The following is a 21,764-nucleotide window of genomic DNA, read 5'->3' as shown; positions in this document are numbered from 1 at the left end:
TTGCAACTGCATTCTTTTAGTTTTTCAATTCTTTTATTCTTATTTATTTTTATTTTATTTTATATATATATATATATTTTTTTTATAACAGAGCACACAACACAGCACTTCTCCAATCCCCTGCGGCGCATTACAAGTCACCAAACCAATCCCCCAAAACCCGACAGATTTCCTTCAATCTTCTAACTAGTTTTGATCATGTTGCTATCCCGCAATGCAGCCAGGACTCTCCGCAACATGGGTTCGCAATTGCGACAATCTTCCTCCAGTGCCGCAGGCCCGCGCCACCTGCTCTCCATCGCAGACCTAACCCCTTCTGAGTTTACAACACTTGTCCGCAATGCCTCTGCACATAAAAATGCCATGAAATCTGGCTCGATACCGGACTCTCTTCACGGATCGTTGTCCTGCAAAACTATCGCCATGATGTTCTCCAAACGAAGTACGCGAACCCGCGTGTCAACAGAAGCAGCAGTGGTCTCCATGGGCGGACATCCGATGTTTCTTGGGAAGGATGATATCCAGCTTGGCGTGAATGAGTCACTTTATGACACATCCGTAGTGATCTCTTCCATGGTATCCTGCATCGTGGCCCGGGTTGGCCCGCATTCCGACATCGCAGAACTCTCCAAACACTCTTCAGTCCCTGTTATCAACGCTCTTTGCGACACGTTCCACCCGTTGCAAGCCATTGCCGACTTCTTGACTATCCATGAAGCGTTTCCGCCGTCCCAAAACTCTACACCATCCAATTCTAGTCTAGGTCTTGAGGGACGAAAAATTGCCTGGGTTGGAGATGCCAACAATGTTCTATTTGATATGGCAATCGGAGCTACCAAACTTGGCGTCGATCTGGCCGTCGCGACACCAAAGGGCTATGAAATGCCCGCGCATATTAAGGACCTTATTAAAAAAGCTCGCGTAGGAGTCGAGTCTCCAGGAAACATTACTCACACTAACGTTCCGGAGGAAGCTGTCAAGGATGCAGACGTCCTTGTGACCGATACGTGGGTCTCTATGGGACAGGAAGATGAAAAAGCAAAGCGAATCAAAGCATTCGAAGGATTCCAGATCACTTCTGACCTGGCAAAGCGTGGAGGTGCCAAAGAAGGCTGGCGATTTATGCACTGCCTACCTCGACACCCCGAGGAGGTGAGTGACGAAGTGTTCTACGATAGGAGTCGGTCCCTAGTATTCCCCGAAGCAGAAAATCGACTGTGGGCAGCTATTTCGGCATTGGAAGCGTTTGTAGTCAACAAGGGCCAGATCGTATAAATAGGACGAGTCTTCGAAATAGAAAATCTTTGCCCCTTTCTCTACTTCTGTCTGTATTACTGCTCGGTTGAGGAACTTTCTACGTAACATAGGTCCAACTACCCACTTGACTTTCTCAACCTTTTGTATCCCACGTCCATAGGATCTGTTTCTCACCTGTAGTCGCTAGAGACGAAGCTAGTCTCTGTTTTGCCATAAACGTCTTCCAGTCAGTCTGGCTAAATGAATGACGCGGAATACTACAGAGTATATGTGAGCTAATAAAATGGATCCATGGATGTGTTTGAAGCCGATTTGATCCGTCACGTGCGCTGAGTGGCTGAACTTTGTCTTGTGCCACATGCACGAGCCACAGATCCGAACATGAACGACATCATTATCCCTCCAACCTGGATGTTCGACTCTCGCTTCTGTTAAAATATCAACGCTCTCACCTTCGGTAGACTGATAAATTAACCTACTGGTTCTAATCTGTTTACCAGTTTCTTCATACCACAGTCCATTCCTCCAATCATCCACCAAGGCGGTGTTCTTGCCTCGAGGGCCTTGCCAGTTAGGCTTATGAAGCTTGTGAATGTGATATCTTATTTGCTCTATACCTTCTTGGTTGGTAACTATGGAGGTATGTAACGCTGGACAGTGTTCTCTACAACTAGCACTTTCATTGTTTGCTAACCTCAACAAAGTCTTTACCTCACTCACCGAGCTCATTTCGCTCCCGCCGCTCTCATACGTCGCTGCGTCACATCTCACTTGCGCCATTGTCATCCAGATTCCCTCTTGATGATGATGACGAACTTGATTCCGACTACCATTATTCAAATCCCAATGGGTCGGACCCTTCCCGACGACTCTCATATAGTTCTCATCGTGCCACATCGTCTTACCTTGCCAGTGCCTCTGTTCCCACAACGCCGCCGATACTCTCTCGTAACACCTCGTATACTAATCTCCCGAAAAGAAAAACCACTCCAAGCTTATCTCATATGAGCCATACAAATTTAGACAGAATAAAGTCTGAGCATACCCGCCATCACCGCAGGTCCAAAAGTTACACTACTCTAGGACCAAAACTAAGCAATACGGCTACGCGTCAGGACTCCGAGTGGCTTTTGCGGGCTGGATTGGCGTTATCCTCTTCCACCCGGGAAGAAAAGGGCCAGAGCTGGCTCGTGAAACGAGATAGCTCAACGAGCCTTGTCTCAGAAGACGTTCCTGATAACGAGCCTTGGCGCAACTCTCGTCATCACTCACGTCATAGCCATGGCCGAAGACAGAGATCTGGACTATCAACGCCTGTTACTTCTTCACGGCGACCCTCCAACTCTCATGTTTCCAGCAAATTTAGCAGTCGAGTAGACCTTTCTATGACGGTAGCGGGCCTTGCAGAGCAAAGCCCTGACGATCGCGCTTCAATATCCGACGATGCTGTAGGACTCGTGCCGGACTTTGTTGATGAGACCGTCCGTAGTGAAATGGCTGCGATGTCCTCACAGCCATTTGGTCAGGCAAAAGCGCCGAGCCAGCGAGGAGTGCGAAGTTTCGATGACGGCGGATACCCGGCGGTGTCGCGACGAAATTCCGCATTTGATTCCTCATTTTCGGCATCGTCCTCAGAATTCTCGGATTCCGAAACAGATGAAGAGGAGGAGGTAGACGAGGCGGAAATGCAACGTTTGACTCGTGAACGAGGGTTAGGCCTTGGTAGTTGGATAGATCGTCTGGTTGAATGGACCCTTTTTAGTGTAGAAGATGAGATTCCCGCAGTTCCCGCAGAACCTTCCCGTCAACCTCGTCAGTTTGGTGATATTCAACATCAAACTTTGGTTGAAGAACCGGACAACAGTTCCAGTCAGTACTATGAAAGTTCGGAGACGGAAAGTGACAACCAACAACGGGAGAAGGAAGACGAAATTTCGATGGCGATGCCTATAGAAATACCAAGTGATCAAGGTGGATGGTCTGATGTTGGCTGGCTACTTCGCGTAGCGAAGACCATCGTTTTTTAAACTGTATGGGAAGCCTCTTTGTTTTGTATTTTTCTTTGACCCCTCGTTTTCGAACTTATCACACCTCCACTTCGGACTATTTATGCTTAATATCTTTCTCTAGGAGCAGGGTAGTTTGAGAGATCAGACCTCTGGTGCTATTGCTCTATTCAGATTTCGGTCTTAGGTCTGCTTTCGTGGTTATGTTACCAATGAAATCGGAGATTGAAGATAACGTGTGATCAAAAAGATCGCCTTCTCGATACATATGCAGCTTCTTCCTCGCTGCTGAGACATTTCTTACCTTTAATACTTTTGCTATGTTACGGAGTCTCTCTCCCCAATTGATCATCTAGAATCAGCAACAAATTGTACCAGAGTTTTCGCCTTCCAATCCCTATTTCCGCAGTTTGTACGCTAGCATATAAATCATCAGTCAAGCACGGTCGGGCGTAAATCGACTGCTCTCTCACAGAAGCCCCACGCAATTTCAAAATAAGCTTCCTAGACATCGTCATTGAAAACATCGTTTACAAACTCGGCTTTTGACTTGCGTCTGAACGATGACCGCACATCATTTCCCCTGTGTAAATTCCTGTGCCACTTTCACAGCGAATCGGTGCCACAAGACACGGAATCTGCAAAATTAAATTGCATGCACGGGGTATGTACCCAAATGAATTAAGGCCGTACTTTAGCAATTCACCATAATGTTCATGCAGGACGCCAATCATTCTTTGCTTCGAGTGAAAGAAAAAGGAAAAAGCAAATAGCGGAAAACCAACATGCTTGCCCCAGTCTCAGCTTGATTGGTCCAACCTCCACGCTCGAAGTCGGGACCACGGGCGTTTAAAAGGCTCTTCAACAATGAAGCTTCCAACCCGGTTTATTTCTCTCTTCCATGCTCTCGTCAATCCGAATACTAGCTGCCCAGATAGTCTCCCTACACATCCGATGATGCGGAAGAGAGATAGATCCCTTTCATTTAAGCCTTCCATTCGAAGCTGTCTCGTTTTGCGGGGAGTGAAAGGTTGAAAATCCACAATGCAAGTATGGTTCCGGCCACCTCTCCCGAGCAAACAAATCTCAATGCTATACAGGTCGCCGCGACAAAATAATGGAAGGTAAAGACAAAACTTGCCTGAGCGGGAATTCCGCCCGTCCCTATCAATGTGGCCCTTGTTTCTAGGGCCGATGCTACCAATAGAGCACCCCAACTAGTAAAATCAGAGTGCTTCAAAGCGATTCATCATGTGACAGATATGCCTCTCGAAAGTAGATAGCTACTGCCCCTTGGTTTCCTTATTATTATTATTATTATTTTTTTTTTTTAAAAAAAAAAGAAAAAGAAAATATGGGGCGTGCCTCGCCAATTTGTGTCACGGTACTCCGTACCCAGCCTGGAAAACAATCTCCTTTCTTATATACCGCGAGGTTCAACCGCCGCCGCCCTTCTCTTTCTTTCCTACTGATCGCCGTGCGCGAATTCAATGTTTTCGATATTGCTGATTTTACTTCCATCTATATACTTCATGAACTGAAGTAGATGGGTCAATGGACCGCTTGCGTACATCCCAATTAGCTTCCGTTGCCCTTCTTTTTCTGAGCCATTTCATCGCGGATGCTTCCACCATCACTTCAACTGTCACAGATATTCCGCCCACTATAGTAGGATACTATACTCGTGACCACGAGGGCAGCACCACAGGTATGTATAAGCTTTCGTTTAATGCCTAGTGAGAACTTGTTCGACAATCACAGCCTGCTTAACTCGGAATCGCTCTATAGTCGAAAATGTATCTTGCCCTCAGCCTCTCCACTTCAGAACATCAGGCATCTATGGCTACTGCTGCCACCCCAGTAGTACTACGCGATGCCCACTCGCAACGCAATGTAGAGATGGTATAATAGAGGGGCCCTATCATACAAGCGAATGGTATGCCCTACTTCACGCGCAAAGACTCCAAAGTTTCCCCACCGGTATTAACCAATGCGCTACTATCTTATCGTTCTCCTAGCACGCATTGCGTTACAATGTCTGTCTACGAATCATTTCATATGGTAGCTCCGTCAGTGACCTATATTCAATGTCGGAAGAATTGGCCGGTGTTGACACTTCATCGTCATCTCGCAATTCCCCAAACGACGTCTACTGGTATAGCTTCACAGCCTCGGAATGAGAGATTAACAGCGGCTCACCCTTTCCAATTTCCAGATACCACTATACCCACTTCACCCGGGGAGACCACAAACTCGAGTTCGCTGCAAACATCCCCAGGCGGCATACCGGCCACTCCAATTACACCGACAAGGACTCAAATCGCGACCCCGTCGCCTGGTGACTTCTCCGAGAAATTCCCCGATGAAAAGAAAGTAGAAGCAGCGAAGATATCCAGTATAATTATTGGAACGATCCTATTTATCGCGATAGTCATTCTTGGACTCTTACTAGGCCGTAGTAAGTGGAATAAATCAGTGTCACAGACTTCACTGCGCAAATTACACGAAGCAGAGGGATCTACCGGACTTGTATCGGCGCCCATTCGAAGAAGAGTGCCAAGGCACGGCTCGCAGCGAAGCCATACGTCAAGAGACGGGTTCATTGCGTTCGACGATCTCAGTCCTTCCGAAAGGTATTCGCCAGCGCAGGAACTGCCCACCGTGGTTGAGGAGCGATATCACCAAGTGAGCACTGCCTCGAGCCCCATCAGCCCCTGTGTGAGCTCGCCCCGCTAGTTGATAGAAGTTCATTATTCTTTTAATTCTACTTGGCGCATCCCTGATACCCCATAAATCTTCGCACACGGCTGGGTTATTATAGAAGCATGCATATGTATAGGATCTCCAGGCTTGAATATGCAGCGGTTATTGATCGATCGGGCACCGCTTGCTTCCCATTTCCTAAACAACTCGTCTATATTTTGAAAATATTTGAGTTGCGGCTAGTTTCTGTGGATTTCGAACGTCTCCAGGTACACGTGAAGTGCACGCATACCAGTTTCCTAATATTTAATTTATCTTTATGATCTCTTCCCTATAGCCCTGATTCAAAGATGGGATAGGACATTTTGAACTCTACGGTGGAATTCAACGAATACGGGGGTATCTACGTCTAATTCCCTAACAGACTTGAATATAACTTATATGTACTCGAACCTACTCTTTTGTATTCAAGTCCTTTCTCCCATGGCTGGATGACCCGTCTATTACACATTAGACAGCGCGGTCGAACCTACTGGAGCCAAAGGAATTACAGCTGCCAGCTAAGAAATGTAAAAATATGCATCTCATCCCAGTTGGGGAACGTAAACTCCAAACAAGCTCATCTTACAGCTTGCCGTACTTTCACCCTTTTAAGGCGATACTTGTTCACAATTCTTCGACGAGTATAGGCCAGACAACGCTGATATTATTATCTTCCTTGATTATCAATGTAACTCGCAATGCACTCTCGCTCTCAGTACCACAAACTAGATTAGTCATTGAGGCATGTTTACAAGATGAGGATGTTGATGATATTCCCCTTTCCTTTTCCAGTGTATGACTTTTTGACATATAGTTGCCATTTGCCTGGGGGAATTGGAAGAAGTGTCCAAAATAAATAAGCTCATTCATGGCCCATGCGGAAGAGGACTGGTTGTCTTGTTCAAGCGACCCTATTTTATTGGCTCCAGTCCTGGTCACTAAATGGGATTAAATAGGCCTGCTTACCTTTTTGTTCCGCGCCTCCCTCCCTACCTTGACTGCATCTAACCCACTTATGTTACTATTTTGCAGGGTAAAACAAAGCATCAATATTTAATAGTAGCACTGATGAGTTGAGGTCACCAAGCACCACGAATGGGAGTGAGTTTAACCTCAAATTTAATCGGGTTTAGTTAGGGTGGTCAACTCGGGAAGGGGAGCAACGGAGCGCGGAGGATTCAATGATCCGGATATTTTGATATGCATTGATCCTTTAAGGCTTTCCTGAATCGATACCCATCATGAGATGAACGTATTCACTGTTTGGCCACTTATTCGTCAGGTAAAATGGGGCATTACCATGTAAATACTCCCTGGCCTTTGTAGAGATTTTAGACGTGTAATATATATATTTGTTGACTAACTAAAGTTATATAATCGTTGGAAAAGGCCAAGTTAAAAACAGAGAAATAAATTACAATGAGTAGATATAAAACGAGTTCTTTTTGAATCCCGAATGTTCTATTTCCAATTAAAAGGCGATTTTAAAAATTCATAAAAATTTGAACTGCACCAATATCCCTGGGACCAGGTAATTCGGGATACGAATTCGCTCCGGCAAAAAGAGTAAAGAATAATATGGAGTTGGAAACTCAAATTCTTCAACCAGTTTCCACTTCGCTCTCTTCTCCTTTTTTGCATCGGTCCTGTCGACGGATGTCGGGTCTGTGGCAAACCTGGCGATCAACCAGGAGGGAGGATAACGGGGGGGGGGCAGCCATGGCATGTCATAGAATGGGTAAAGGGGAAACCTGAAAGATGTGGTGTGCATCGCGTCAGCTGGGCGCGTGTGGTAGTGAGCGGCCAAAGTTCTGTCAGCATTTCTAACCGTTGATGTGGAGATCTATGACTCCGGCTTCGACTTCTGAGGACACGCGCGTTCTCTGGCAAGCATGCGATATCGGTCCAAGAGATCGGTTTCCGCCACTCCGGGTTGGTGCTGGAAGTTGAAATGGGCAGCTAGAGCTTCTCCCACAATAGTGACGGCTAGAAAAGGTGTTAGTTTTATTGTTTTCTTTTTTTCTCATATGGAGGGCAGATAATAAGCAATAATCAAGACCTACGCCGACTATACATCTTAGGCAGCTCCATAACAACCATTTCTTCGTCACTTCTTTCCTTTGGCCAGGTATCTATATCGCTGTCGAGTATATCGTCGGCCCAAATAGCAAGGACGTTGATCCTTATTCGCTCATTATCCATGTTCCACGGAAGGTTAAACTTGTACAAGTCAAGCTGATCTTTTTCCAAATTTTCTAAAAACGAATAATGTTGCTGGGCAGCGATGGCCCAGCTTGTATAGGTATCACCCCATACCTCATATTTGAGGTGGGTGACTGGTGTTCGAACGATGGCTTTGTCATCTTTAACACGTAACCATCGATGGCCCTTAGCCGGAGGCGCTGCGTCGAGGGCCCATTCAAACTTCTCCGGGCCTTCCCAGTCCGGATGATCGGAAGGTTTCCATGATTTATTATCGCTGGGCTTTGTGGAGGGTTTGCCATCGAGCAATTCAGGGAAGTAAGGGTGGAGAGCGCCAACATGGTAATGGATGAAGCTCAAGGGGGGATTGTTGATTATGTTTGCTGACACGGCGAAATCATCGGGATGATTTATTTTTCGATCAACTATTCGAGGAATGGTATCGTCGGCTAACCAGACCTATAGAGGAGGCGAGGAAAGGATTAGAAATATTGCTACCGGCCTGGCGGAATTCCCCTTGGAAGTCAAGGTGTAAAAATAGGTTTCTTCCCACTCACCACATCGTCATCTATTTTAACATATATCTTTCCCCGTTCAAGATGCTTCCAGATTTGTCTGAACTCCGGACCGCGAACCTTTCTCCCAAGGTCTAGCTTTTTGTATCGTCGAGATCTAGCCAGTATTTCATCAAGATACTTTAAATCATCCTCATTTTCGGTATTGACGACCCATAGCACTTCGTCCAGCCAACCCTTGTTGTCAACCAAGTTGCGCTGTTTGCAAGCAGCCGCGCGGTCAGCTAAAAATCCCAAGAATCATGTCACAATTCTAGTTCTCCGCTGGAGAAGTGCTTCATACCTCCACGTAGCAGTGCATCGCCTCGACGCGATCCCGACGACCATAGAACACAAAGCCGCTAATGACAATATTCTCAGGCTTTACGAACTCGGTTGCATTTGCATTCGCATCCCCATGTAGGCGAATAGGATATATCGGCGCTGGTCTGGTTGAATCCTTTTGTACCGAGTTTCGGCCCCTATAGAGGGTGTTCGTAAGGAGGAATACATTGAGGAGCGATAAGGCCACGAGGGCGTACAAGGTGGATCTCTTCTTGAGATTGGATATTATCGATTCACCGTAGCTGGATTTACTGGGGCTGCTGAATGGGGGTATATTAATACTTGTCATTGCTTTGCGTTTGCCCTGGCGTGGGGCTGAAAGTCGGCGGATAAATCAGGATAATGGACACTCATTCGCATCCCCGTGGCCAATATTTTGGATAGTTATTTATTTAGACAACGAACGACGTCCTTCTCGGATGCAACTTGCAAATATGAAAAGGTCGAAGGGGCCATGGGCTGCTTAGCGCGACGACAACGGGGCGTATGTACTCCGTACTGTATTTAAATAAATGTACCTCGTTTTGGTAATCCTGATTCGCCACCATCAGGCGGAGGAGCAACTCCGAAGAGCTGAGCCTCCAAAACCATAAAGAGTATTTATTCCCCTTTTAGATGTAACTTAGCTTTGTGGCTTATTAACATCGCTCGCTGGAGAAGCCAAAAGGTCTCGTCAACATATATTGGAAAAATTCTCTTCCTGCTGTAAGGCCTAGGGCTTAGGGCATGCTTACATACACATCATGTGACCCACAGAAGCCGCAGCATCTTATACTCATTTCCTGCTTCTCTACTATCTAGTTCCCTTCTTCAAGAATCAGTAATATTACATCCTAATATGAAGCTGCTGCCACCCCAATATTCATGTAATCAAGTTCTAATATACTGATTCTTCTTCTCTACAATATCAGCCACAGTCTTGCAGCTATAAAATCACAAAAATTTTCACTCTATCATCATAGCACTCACCTGCAAAATGCAAAGCCTCATCAATTAAGTTAATCAACTGGCTGAGTAAAATCACATAATGGTGAAAGAAAACATCTGTCTTATTCAATATCTAGATACTCTGAATGAATACTCTGCTAGTGAACTCTCTCTACTAAACTCTCAATCTCATTTAATTAAGATTAAATTATAAGAATCTGACATGTTTAATGAATTTACAGACATACACTTTTAACTACTTGATATGAATAATAATATCAGAGAATATCTCATTGCTGCAGACATCTCTAAAATAGTCTTTATAATCAGTTACTTAGCTCTTAAAATTCATTAATATATTCAATACATGTAAATTAATAATAATATATATATCATTATCTGAGAAATTCTCAAAGTCTGACTGTGTAATAATTATTATGAAATCAATACAGCTCTCACTACAGAATTATATATAAATTCTCTATAAATGCAGTATAATTAATATATAATTGATTTTATTACTGACTTTAAGATATTAGTAGCAGATCTCTGCTGAAATAACTCAGTCATCTACTTTATATTCTGTATTAAGTTAATCATATTAATTCTATAACAAATTAATCAAGCTTATTTTAATATCTGACTCATCACTTTCACTGATTGAAAAAAAGCTGCTATCACAGCTGAAAGTTATATTATTATATTTAAATAAATAATTCTTAATAATAACTACAATAATAAACAAGTCAGATTCAATTTAACATATAATATATAAAATATATATAACTATGAGAGTGCAGCTGACTGAGTATATTCATACTTCTTTAACAGATTCTCTCACAGTACTAATAAGAACTCAGATATCACAGACACTGAATACTGAAAGTATCAGTGTGAAGACTTCTGCATTTAATACAGTTATCATAAGCATGTTCAGACAGGGTGACCGCTCCACCACGAACTCGCTCGATTTTTCGAATAAGAACCCGCCGATAGATCCATCGAAAAGCCCTCGATCATACGAGCATTCTGACCCCATCGCCGACCGCATACCCTGTGTGGTGGTGGAGTTATCCAGCCAAACGTGAACCGGACGTTGTTCAAAACTCCTGTGTGGGAGTATCCCCCGTTCTCCCCTACCACACCACAACCCCGGGCCAAAGTGCCATACAAATTGTAAGGTGAAGAGACCTAGCCATATGCACCAATCTTCTCGATTTTGGAAGATCCCCGATCTGTAGTTGTGGAGATATCTGAGGAGCGACCTCCGCGAAAACCCTGTCCATCTTTGATGTTCCAAAACACCAACGCCAAGTCCCACCGTTGTACCGCCCTTCCTAATCTGGCCCATCCCCGGCAGAAAAATACAAAAAGATACCTCGGCGATAATATCAAGCACATAACCAACGGCCACTTCTGAAGTGCAACCTCCGCGGTCTGTCTTCAGTGTATCTGAACATCAACGCCAAGTCTCGCCCTCGTACCACCCCTCTCAATCTGGCCCATCCCCGACAGAAAAGTACAAAAAGATACCTCAGCAACTGTACTCAATACATAATCGGCAGACACGACAACTATAAAATCAGTATACCCCAAGGTCTGACTGAGCCTTTGATCCCTGCACAGTGAGATATATTAAATCTAGTTTTAATACCTCAATATTCAATAGATTCTGCAAGGGATTGAGAACAGCAACACTAGATTTCTATTGAATTTGAGAATTAACTCTATATTGATATAATCATTGACAAAGTCTTCTATTTTGAGATATAAATAACCAGTTCCTCTACATCCTGCTGGCAATATTTATATTATCATATAGAAACAGACTTATATTCTCTATAATATCAAGACTCTGAAGAGGGAAAGTCTTGATAGGGGGTATACAGTAGTGCATATCTTAGCAGTTTCTATCTCATTCTTCTGCAGCAGTTAATGCAAAAAAAAGATTTTAGAAATAGTTTTTTACTTCTCTTAAAAAAGTAAGGTGTTTTTCTCTGGGTTTTACACAATATTCTTACAAAGAATTAAAAACAGAGTTGTTTTCTGTCATAATTTCATATTCTTTTAAGTAAGAATTACTTTTTCAGTGACTGAAGAGCTTTCATTAATACTTAATTCTTTTTTACACTCTTTATTAACTGATTTGAGTTGCACACCTGTTGTGCGAGGAGAATTGGATAATTTAGAATAAAATTAAATAGTTTTAATCAATTTCTCTTCAAAAAATTGATTTATTTTTTGTCAGTTTTTCTCTCAAAAACTGTCATATCATCTGGTTTACTATCAATTGATATCATACTTTTTCTCACTGTATCCCAAGAAAGAGATTGTAAAGATTTTATTGATTTATCTTAAAAATCAATTTTAGTTTATTAGATTCTCTTCAAAAATCTAATCTAGTTACTGAACTAGTGTGAAAAAAATCAGGTGTTTTATACACAAAAGTCTGCAATTCTTCTTTTGAAATAGTCTGATCAACTTTTCAATTGAAAACAGACTTAGAAACCTCTTAATTGAAACAGTCTGACCAACTTTTCAATTCAAAAGAGTTTAATAAATATCTCAATTGAATTAGTCTGACCAACTTTTCATTGAGTAAGAACAATGAGTTCAAAAGTACACTCAGTTGATGTGGAAAAAGATGCTTTCTCAAATGCTATTCCTGAGATTGAAATTCTGAAGAGAAGAAAGAAAGAAGAGATAGAGAAACAACAAGTTCTTGAAATACAGAAACTTGAAAAAGCAAGTAAAATTCTTGAAAAGCAGTGTCTGAGTGAGATGAATGAAGAAGTTCTGTTAATTCTTCATGCTCAGGCTAGACAACTACAGAAAGTGATCAAGTTCAAACTTGGAATTTCAAACACAGTTCAAAAAACTTTGAAAATTTCTAATACAATCACTGACTCTTCAGTTTGCTCTTCTTTCTTTTCTACTTCTTCTTCTTCTCCTTCTTTGAATCAGAAGAAAACATATGCTCAAGCAGCTGAATCTGCTGTCTCTAAATCTGCTGTCTCTAAACCTAATGTCTCAAAACCTGCTCAAAATTCTGAGAAAACTGAGAAGAATACTGCTCATGCCTCTATTCATAGAAAAGTGAAAAAGAAAATGCAAAAAGAGAAAAACTTCCAAATCTCCAGAAATAGAAGACTTATTCTCAAAGTCTCAAATCAGGACATTCTGCAAAGAAACAAGCTAAACTCAAATCTCATTTTCAGAATCAGAAATGAAATTAACCAGCAGTTCTTTTCTCAGTTAATGACTGATATTGAAGTTCAAAAACCAGTTATAGCTTCAATTGAATCATCATTCTTTGAAAACTCCATCATTCTGACTACAATGCCTGAATTCAGTGCTGAATTCCTTATTCAGAATGAGAATCTCTGAAAGTCAGCAGTAGAATCTTTGTTAAACACAACAATTCTATCTGAAAGAGATGAAAAGTGAGACAAATTCATTCTTCATGATATTCCAGTTGAAATTTTTGACTGTGAAGAAGAAATGCTACTTCTCAAAAATGAATTGAAAGAATACAACTCTATTCAACTGAGAAAGGAGCCTGTATGACTAAATTCAATTGAGTTCAGACAAAGCAGGAGAAATGCCTCTGTTCTAGTATATATAAAAACACTTGAACAGTCAAAGATCTCTGAAGTAAGAGTAGCAGGTTTGAAAATGAGAGTTCATGAATACAAAGACTCAAGGATGAACCTCAAAGCTCAAACACAGTGTTCAAACTGTCAAAGATATGAACACTTTGCAATCTCATGTTTTAGAGACTCAAAATATGCATTCTGTGCCAGAGATCACAAAACTAGTGAGCATAAATATGAAACATGCTCAAAAAGAGGTGAAATTTGTCAACACACTCTGCTTAAGTGCTCTAATTGCAAAGAAAAACATGCATCTAGCTCAAAAGAATGTATGTTTGCTTCTAGAACTCAAAAGAACTGGAGAAAAGATGAAGCTCAAAGTCAATCTAGAACTGAAGAGAAGAGTCAAGCCAGTAAACTCACAACTGCAAGCTCAAAAAGAAGAAACTCTCAACTATCTAAGTCTTCAAACTCCAACTCTCCAGCTAAATGTAAACAGAACTTGAATCCTCAAACTTCTGTTAAGATTAGAGAATTGAGAAATGACTCTGATGATAAACTAGATATAATGCAAGCAGTTGAGATTCCTACTTTTCAGAACAGTTATAATCTACTATCTGATGATAGTGATTAGATTCTACTCTACTCTCTTTTAGTATGAATATACAACAAAAACAACAAAAAAAGTTTAAAAACTCTTCAAAAATCACATTTATTCAAAATAATGTGAATAGAAACTCAAATTGTATTTATTCTTGTCTTCAAATTGCATTTGAACAAAAAGTTGATTTTATACTGCTTCAGGAGCCGAATTTTGATGCTGAGCAAAAATATGTTATTTCTCATTCAAGCTACTACTGCTTTTTACCTCAAAAGTCTGAGATAAAGTCAAGAGTAGTGATCTATGGAAGAAAGAGATCAAGATATCAATTTAATCTAAGATTTGATATCATGTCTGACCCTGATATTCTGGTGGGTGATATTATAGATAAAGAAAATGAGTTTGATACTATACAGCTCATAAATATCTATAATGAAAAGTCATTGAAGGAAAATAACAATATCTGGACAATTGATAGAGGATTTCTGAACATAACTCCATCAAGAAACTCTATAATTGCAGGAGATTTCAATGCACATCATCCCTGATGGAATTCAGAATGCAAGAGAGCAGTGAGAGCTGATAATCTGATTGAATGAACCTTTGAGCATTCAATAGATTTGGTTAATAAGTCTGATCAACAAACATTCTTTAGAAAAGGCATGAAACAGAAGTCTATTATAGATCTAATCTTCATGTCACAAAATCTAATGGAAAGAAGACTTGTAAACTGGTTTATTGATTCAAATGAGACATCAGGATCAGATCATGAGATTATTCAATTTGATATTGAACTGAGTGAAAAACAAATGAGTGAAAATCCTCTTCTCTCTAATCAGTATAACTTTGAAAAAGCTGATTGGAAAGCAGTTGAAGAAAGCATAAAACTGCTAAAATCTGAAAGACAGAATGAGCTATATTGGAATTCTGGTCAAGATATCTCAAATGAAATGCTTGAGAATAGAGTGAAGCTTATTACATCTATTATTCTAACAAGTGTTAGAGATAATATTTCAAAAAGAAAATCTTCTGAGTATTCAAAACCTTGGTGGAATGAGAATATCTCATCTAAAAGGAAAGAATTAGCTACTGCTAGAAGAGATTGGAAAAATGATGTAATATCTGATGAAGAGTTCAAAGCTGTCAGAAATGAATATTTTTCAGATATCAAAAGAGCTAAAACAGACTGCTGGAATAAATTTCTTGAAGAAGCACAAGAGAAGGAAATTTTTAAAGCTTTTAACTATACTAAAACAAGAAGTGTAGCAAAACTTCCAGCCTTAGAATATGAGTTTCAGAATGAATCATATACAGCAAACTCTTTTGAGGAAAAATGTCAAGCTTTCATGAGAATTCTCTTTCAGAACTCATCAGACTCAGATTCAGATTCAGAGGAAGAGAATATATCACTTCTCAACTACATTGATGAAAATGACTGGGAATGGCCTGATCTTACACAAGATGAATTAAAGTCAGCTATCTTCTCAAGTTCTGTTAAAACTGCTGCAGGTCCTGATTCAATTAATCACTTGATTATTCAAAATACATATTCCTACTTAAAGAATGAATATTTTGAGCTCTTTTTCAATCTCTTGAAAAATGGATATCATCCTGAATGCTGGAGAGAAGCCACTGGAGTGATTCTTGCAAAACCTAATAGAAAAACTTCAATTCCTAAGTCATATAGAGTAATATCTCTATTGAACTGTTTAGAAAAGGTTTTAGAAAAGATAATAGCTACTCGACTATCTTTTATAAGCTCTATAGATGATTCTCTTTTATTCAGTGAATAAATGAGAGGTAGAAAACAGTGTTCTGCAATTGACACTGTTCTCTCAGTTGTTCATGATATTCAAATAGCAAAGCATGAGAGTCTGGTCTCAACTGCAGTTTTTATTGATATAAAGAGAGCATTTGATCATGTTTCAAAGTCAAAGTTAATTCAGACATTGAAGATATTAAAACTGCCACTTTCTCTAATAAAATGAGTTAACTGTTTTATGTCTAAAAGAATTATACAACTCTTCTTTGATGGAATGAAACAAGACAAGACTGAGATAAAAATAGGAGTACCACAGGGATCTCCAATCTCACCCATTTTATTTGCAATATACACTGCATATCTATTCAAAAATAGAAATATGAGAATAGTGCGATCTCCGAGTTATGTGGATGATATTGGTCTAGTCTACAGCTCAAAAACTATCAAAGAGAATTTGAAAGTAATTGAAGAAGCTGCAAAGGAAATCTTTGTTAGAGCAGATATCAATCAAATTCAATTTGATATGAATAAAACTGAGTTAATTCATTTCTTTCCTAGACTCAATGAGAAAGAACTATCTCTAACTCTTTTAAATAGAGAGATTAAACCCAGTGTAAATGTCAAATGATTAGGAGTATGGTTAAACTCCAAGTTGAATTTTAAATATCACATTCAACAAAGAACTGTCAAGGCAGAAAGACTATTGAACAACATAATCAGACTATCAAATACAGAGAGAGGTCTATCCTTTCAGGCTATGAGACAGTTATATATAGCCTGTATCACATCAGTAGCTGATTATGGAGTTCAAGTTTGGTGGAATAATCAAGGGAATTTCACTGAACTCTTTCAAAGTCTGCAAAACAGAGCCTTGAGAAGAATTCTGAGAGCATTCAAATCATCTTCTATTAAAGCAATGGAAATTGAAGCTTCAATTCCTCCTCCTGCTATTAGATTTGAAAAGGCCTGTATGAACTATGCTCTGAGAGTTGTAAAGATGAGCTCAAATCATATAATCAGAGAAAGAGTCTCTTCTTCATTTCCATCAATTAACTCTGGAAATGAACTGGATTGAAATAGATTTCTTGATTGGAATGAAAATAATTCTTCAAAGAAAATGCCTTCTCAACTGTACAGACTATGCTCTCTGATTAAAAATCAATTTTCTTCTTTAAATGTTGAAAAAGTTGATCATGAGAAGTTATCTCCCTGGAGAGAAAAGCTTGAATCTCTTATAGACTTACAAATAAGTGAACTATCAAAAGAGAAAGAATATGAACAGCATTTGAAGAGAATTTCTACAATCAATATAAAAGACTCTATTCTGGTTTATTCAGATGGCTCAAAAAATGAGAACTTGAATAGATTAGGCGCAGGCATTGCTTATACTGAAGATAATATTAATTTTATCTCAGATTTCTGGAATCTAGGCTCTGAATGTGAAGTCTTTGATGCTGAACTATTTGCAATAGTGAAAGCTTTCAAACTCATTGAAATAAAATCTCATAAAAGAGGAAATTGTTTGAAAGAGGCATGGATATTCTCTGATAGTCAAGCTGCTTTAAAAAGACTTAGAAATAGTCAGATTCATAATAATCAAATGAATCTTGAACTGATCTTAAACTCTGTTTTGAAAATTCAAAAGAGAAGAATATCAAAGCTGATAATTCATCTACACTGAGTTCCTGCTCACATGAATATTCATGGTAATGAATTGGCTGATTCAGCTGCAAAAAAGGGTGCAGAATTAAGCAGATCTATTCAAAAAATTATATCCTGGTCTTTTATAAAGAGAAAAATAAAAGAATCTTGTTTAGACAAGTGGAATGAAAGCTGGCAGAAACAAAAGAAGAGTATACATTATTCAAGATTTGAAACAAAACCCAAGTGGAAATCTTGTTCAATTAAATGTAAAAAGAAAATATTCTCATCTATAATACAGCTGAAACTAGGACATGGCTATTTCAAATCTTATATACAAAGATTTGATGATAGATTTGACTCAATAGAATGCTCATTCTGCAATACAAATGAGAATCCTGAGCATATTGTAATGCACTGTGCATTATACAATAGTCTCAGAGCCAGATTGAAAGAGAAGTATGATCTAAATCAATTAAATATGAGATTCTTATTCTCAACTGAGACAGGAATTAAATACTTAATAGACTTTCTATCAGAAACTCAAGCAGCTACAAGAAAATGGCTAAATTCAGAATTATCTGAGTATGAAGAGGAGGAAATAAATCAGATATAGTCTGTTAAAACAGCTATACACTCTCTTTTAATAATTTGTTTTGTTATAGTCTCTCTTTACTTTATCTTTTTCTTTATCTTTTTCTTTCAATTTCTTTCTATCTATTTATTTAATGTGTCTATCTTTGAGACTGTGTTCTTTTTCTCTTTTCTTTTGTCATGATATTGTCAAATGATTTCAAAGTATCAAAAGATGTTAAAACACTGCAATTTGTAAACAGTTTTTGTATTCTGGGCTGGAATTTTCTGATTTTGCATATCTGAAATTGATGAATGTATAATAGTTAACTTTACAGACATAGAAAAAACCCTGAGAACTAAAGTTCTCAGGTAGATGTCATAGTCTCTGACTGCATACATCTATAATTGAAGAATAATAATAATAATAATACAGTTATATAAGATACTGAGTTAATAACTGTTATACTTATCTGATATTGATAGTTATAATATCTGTACATCAGAGCATCTCACTACTTAATACAGTCTCTGATAATAAAAAAATACTCTTATATACTATCTCACTTTACATCTACTCAGTCTTCTTAAAATTAAAAAATAAATCAGTATATTACTAGAGATAATCATATGTAAATAAACACTCTTAATTAACTCATTTATATAGTTCATTAATAATTATACTCTCTTCATACAGATTATATAATATAATATCTCTATATTATAAATCACATCTGCTCTGAATAACATTACTTAGCTTTTTTAAAACACTGATATACTCACTCTCTCAGCTATAATAGACTCAGAAGCAGAGTTTAATATCATCACTCTTATAGTTACTGAAGCTCTGAATGCTATAAAAGTTCTCATATTATATATCTTCTTAAAAGATCTTCAAGACTGAAAATATTCAACTTATCTCTATATTTACAAGATAATCTTGTTAAACTCTGACAGTCAATCAATGAAACACTACTTTATCTTAATATTAATATCACAATCTCTGATACTGAGAATGCTCTGATTGTGATATATTAATTCAGATATATACTGAGATTCTGATTATCTTTTTAACAGATTTCATATGAGACAGCTCAACAGTAATCATCTCTTATAAGAATCAAAGAATCTCACTCTTATCAATAACATTATTTCTGTTATTACATGATTGCAAATCAGTCAGAATATCTCTATTATATATCTATCTTCAGAGCTAGATAACTTCAAGAATGTCTTTCACTTACTCACAGTCAACACTCTAGCTTCATACTCAGAGACAGATATAAAGATTACTCTCATAGATAATAAGTCTCTGAAGAAGAGCTCACTCTATAATATAAGTTAATCAGAACTACAACTTCTAAAAAAATATATTAAAGAAAATCTTAAGTGTGAGTTTATATATCTAAGTAAGTCAGTATATGTCTCTTCAGTGCTCTTCACACAGAAGAAAGATGAAATCAAATAATTTTATATAAATTACTGAAATTTAAATGCTATCACAGTTAAAAATCAATATATAATATCTCTTATATCAGAGCTTCTTAAACACTTCACTGAAATATATTGAGTTATAAAACTAGATCTAGTTCATGTATTTCATCTTCTATAAATTGCAGAGAGGTATGAACATCTTACAGTCTTTAAGACACAGTATAATAACTATAAATACCTAGTAGTACTCTTTGATCTCTGCAATTCACTCAGTCACTTTCAGTAATATATTCAGACAGCACTGCTCTCATACATTGATAATTTTACAGTAGTCTATATAGATGATATTGTGATATACACTAAAGATTATAACTCAGATGCTCATTGACAACATGTTAAATAGATACTGTAAAAATTCAGAGAAGCTCATCTAATATACAATCTCTTCAAATACTATTTTCTTCAAGAAGAAATAGACTTTATTAACTATATAATTGAATATCACAGCATCTGCATGAATCTCAAACATGTTAAGATAATAGTAGTATGACTCATCTCTAAGTTAATCAGAGATATTCATGAATTTCTGAGCTTTTATAACTTCTATTATTGCTTTATACATCACTACAGTAAGATAGCTCTGTCAATGACTAGTCTTCTCAAGACTAATAAAATCTTTCAATGAATAGAGTCTGAGAACTTTAGCTTTTTCTTACTGAAAGAGATCTTCATTAAAGTCTCTCTACTTATATTCTACTCAGATAAGCTTGATATAGTCATTTTCTATAATATCAGTGAATATACTATAAATGAAATCCTCATGCAGAAAGATTCTAATAATCACTTACACTCAGTTATATTCTATAGCTGAAAAATGACAAGTGCTGAGTATAACTATGAAATCTATGATTAAGAAATATTAGTAATAATAGAGTTAATCAAGCATTGAAGTCATTTCATCAGAAGTAATTATTATAATATAGTTATATACAGTGATTATAACAATCTTCTGCTCTTTCTTATAATCAAGATTCTGAATCACTGCTAAGCAAGATGAGCTCAACATCTAAGTAAGCTTGATATCAGTATAAAGTATAAGAAAGATCACAGCAACTCAGCAGATGTACTCAGTCAGTACTCAGACTACTGATCATACTCAGATAATCTTATAGAACTCATCAACACATTTTATAAATTTCTTAATAAATTCTGAAATCATCTCTGCAATACCTGTCTCAGTGCTATTATTATTATTATTATTCTTCAATTATAGATGTATGCAGTCAGAGACTATGACATCTACCTGAGAACTTTAGTTCTCAGGGTTTTTTCTATGTCTGTAAAGTTAACTATTGTACATTCATCAATTTCAGATATGCAAAATCAGAAAATTCCAGCTCAGAATACAAAAACTGTTTACAAATTGCAGTGTTTTAACATCTTTTGATACTTTGAAACCATTTGACAATATCATGATAAAAGAAAAGAGAGAAAGAACACAGTCTCAAAGATAGACACATTAAATAGATAGATAGAAAGAAATTGAAAGGAAAAGATACAGAAAAAGAAAAAGTAAAGAGAGACTATAACAAAACAAATTCTTAAAAGAGAGTGTATAGCTGTTTTAACAGACTATATCTGATTGATTTCCTCCTCTTCATATTCAGATAATTCTGAATTTAGTCATTTTCTTGTAGCTGCTTGAGTTTCTGATAGAAAGTCTATTAAGTATTTAATTCCTGTCTCAGTTGAAAATAAGAATCTCATATTTAATTGATTTAGATCATACTTCTCTTTCAATCTGGCTCTGAGACTATTGTATAATGCACAGTGCATTATAATATGCTCAGGATTCTCATTTGTATTGCAGAATGAGCATTCTATTGAGTCAAATCTATCATCAAATCTTTGTATATAAGATTTGAAATAGCCATGTCCTAGTTTCAGCTGTATTATAGATGAGAATATTTTCTTTTTACATTTAATTGAACAAGATTTCCACTTGGGTTTTGTTTCAAATCTTGAATAATGTATACTCTTCTTTTGTTTCTGCCAGCTTTCATTCCACTTGTCTAAACAAGATTCTTTTATTTTTCTCTTTATAAAAGACCAGGACACAATTTT

At 38.0% G+C, this 21,764-nt stretch overlaps 5 protein-coding genes across 7 annotated transcripts; 4 read left to right on the top strand and 1 right to left on the bottom strand.

The window, feature by feature from the left end:
- Positions 1-237: 237 nt before the first annotated feature.
- Positions 238-1,275, top strand: BDCG_02913 (ornithine carbamoyltransferase, mitochondrial; the record flags this gene model as incomplete). Its single annotated transcript, XM_045418490.1, has 1 exon — positions 238-1,275. One exon carries the CDS (start codon positions 238-240, stop codon positions 1,273-1,275), a length of 1,038 nt encoding a protein of 345 aa, XP_045275049.1.
- Positions 1,276-1,652: 377 nt separating this feature from the next.
- On the top strand, positions 1,653-4,595 carry BDCG_02912 (uncharacterized protein). The gene is made up of 2 exons (XM_045418489.1): positions 1,653-1,897; positions 1,962-4,595. The coding sequence occupies exons 1-2, from the start codon at positions 1,892-1,894 to the stop codon at positions 3,282-3,284; spliced, it is 1,329 nt and encodes a 442-aa protein (XP_045275048.1). The 5' UTR covers positions 1,653-1,891; the 3' UTR covers positions 3,285-4,595.
- Positions 4,596-4,615: 20 nt separating this feature from the next.
- Positions 4,616-7,447, top strand: BDCG_02911. Of its 2 annotated transcripts, XM_045418487.1 has the most exons (4): positions 4,616-4,971; positions 5,052-5,199; positions 5,282-5,418; positions 5,479-7,447. In XM_045418487.1, exons 1-4 carry the CDS (start codon positions 4,818-4,820, stop codon positions 5,997-5,999), a joined length of 960 nt encoding a protein of 319 aa, XP_045280218.1. In that variant the 5' UTR covers positions 4,616-4,817; the 3' UTR covers positions 6,000-7,447. The 2 variants fall into 2 exon arrangements, with proteins under 2 accessions (XP_045280218.1, XP_045280219.1); XM_045418488.1 differs by having other exon boundaries at positions 5,052-7,410.
- BDCG_02910 lies at positions 7,299-9,735 on the bottom strand. Of its 2 annotated transcripts, XM_045418486.1 has the most exons (5): positions 9,069-9,735; positions 8,768-8,983; positions 8,072-8,669; positions 7,837-7,994; positions 7,299-7,759 (listed from the first exon to the last, which is right to left on the bottom strand). In XM_045418486.1, the coding sequence occupies exons 1-4, from the start codon at positions 9,396-9,398 to the stop codon at positions 7,852-7,854; spliced, it is 1,287 nt and encodes a 428-aa protein (XP_045280217.1). In that variant the 5' UTR covers positions 9,399-9,735; the 3' UTR covers positions 7,299-7,759; positions 7,837-7,851. The 2 variants fall into 2 exon arrangements, with proteins under 2 accessions (XP_045280217.1, XP_045275047.1); XM_045418485.1 differs by having other exon boundaries at positions 7,299-7,994.
- A 2,712-nt stretch (positions 9,736-12,447) lies between these two features.
- On the top strand, positions 12,448-13,423 carry BDCG_16637 (uncharacterized protein; the record flags this gene model as incomplete). The annotated part of the gene is made up of 1 exon (XM_045425843.1): positions 12,448-13,423. The coding sequence occupies exon 1, from the start codon at positions 12,644-12,646 to the stop codon at positions 13,421-13,423; it is 780 nt and encodes a 259-aa protein (XP_045280216.1). The 5' UTR covers positions 12,448-12,643.
- Between the last annotated feature and the right edge of the window lie 8,341 nt (positions 13,424-21,764).

This window comes from Blastomyces dermatitidis, assembly GCF_000003525.1.
Source record: "Blastomyces dermatitidis ER-3 genomic scaffold supercont1.3, whole genome shotgun sequence".
NCBI lineage: Eukaryota > Fungi > Ascomycota > Eurotiomycetes > Onygenales > Ajellomycetaceae > Blastomyces > Blastomyces dermatitidis.
This window is presented reverse-complemented; position numbering and strand designations above follow the sequence as displayed.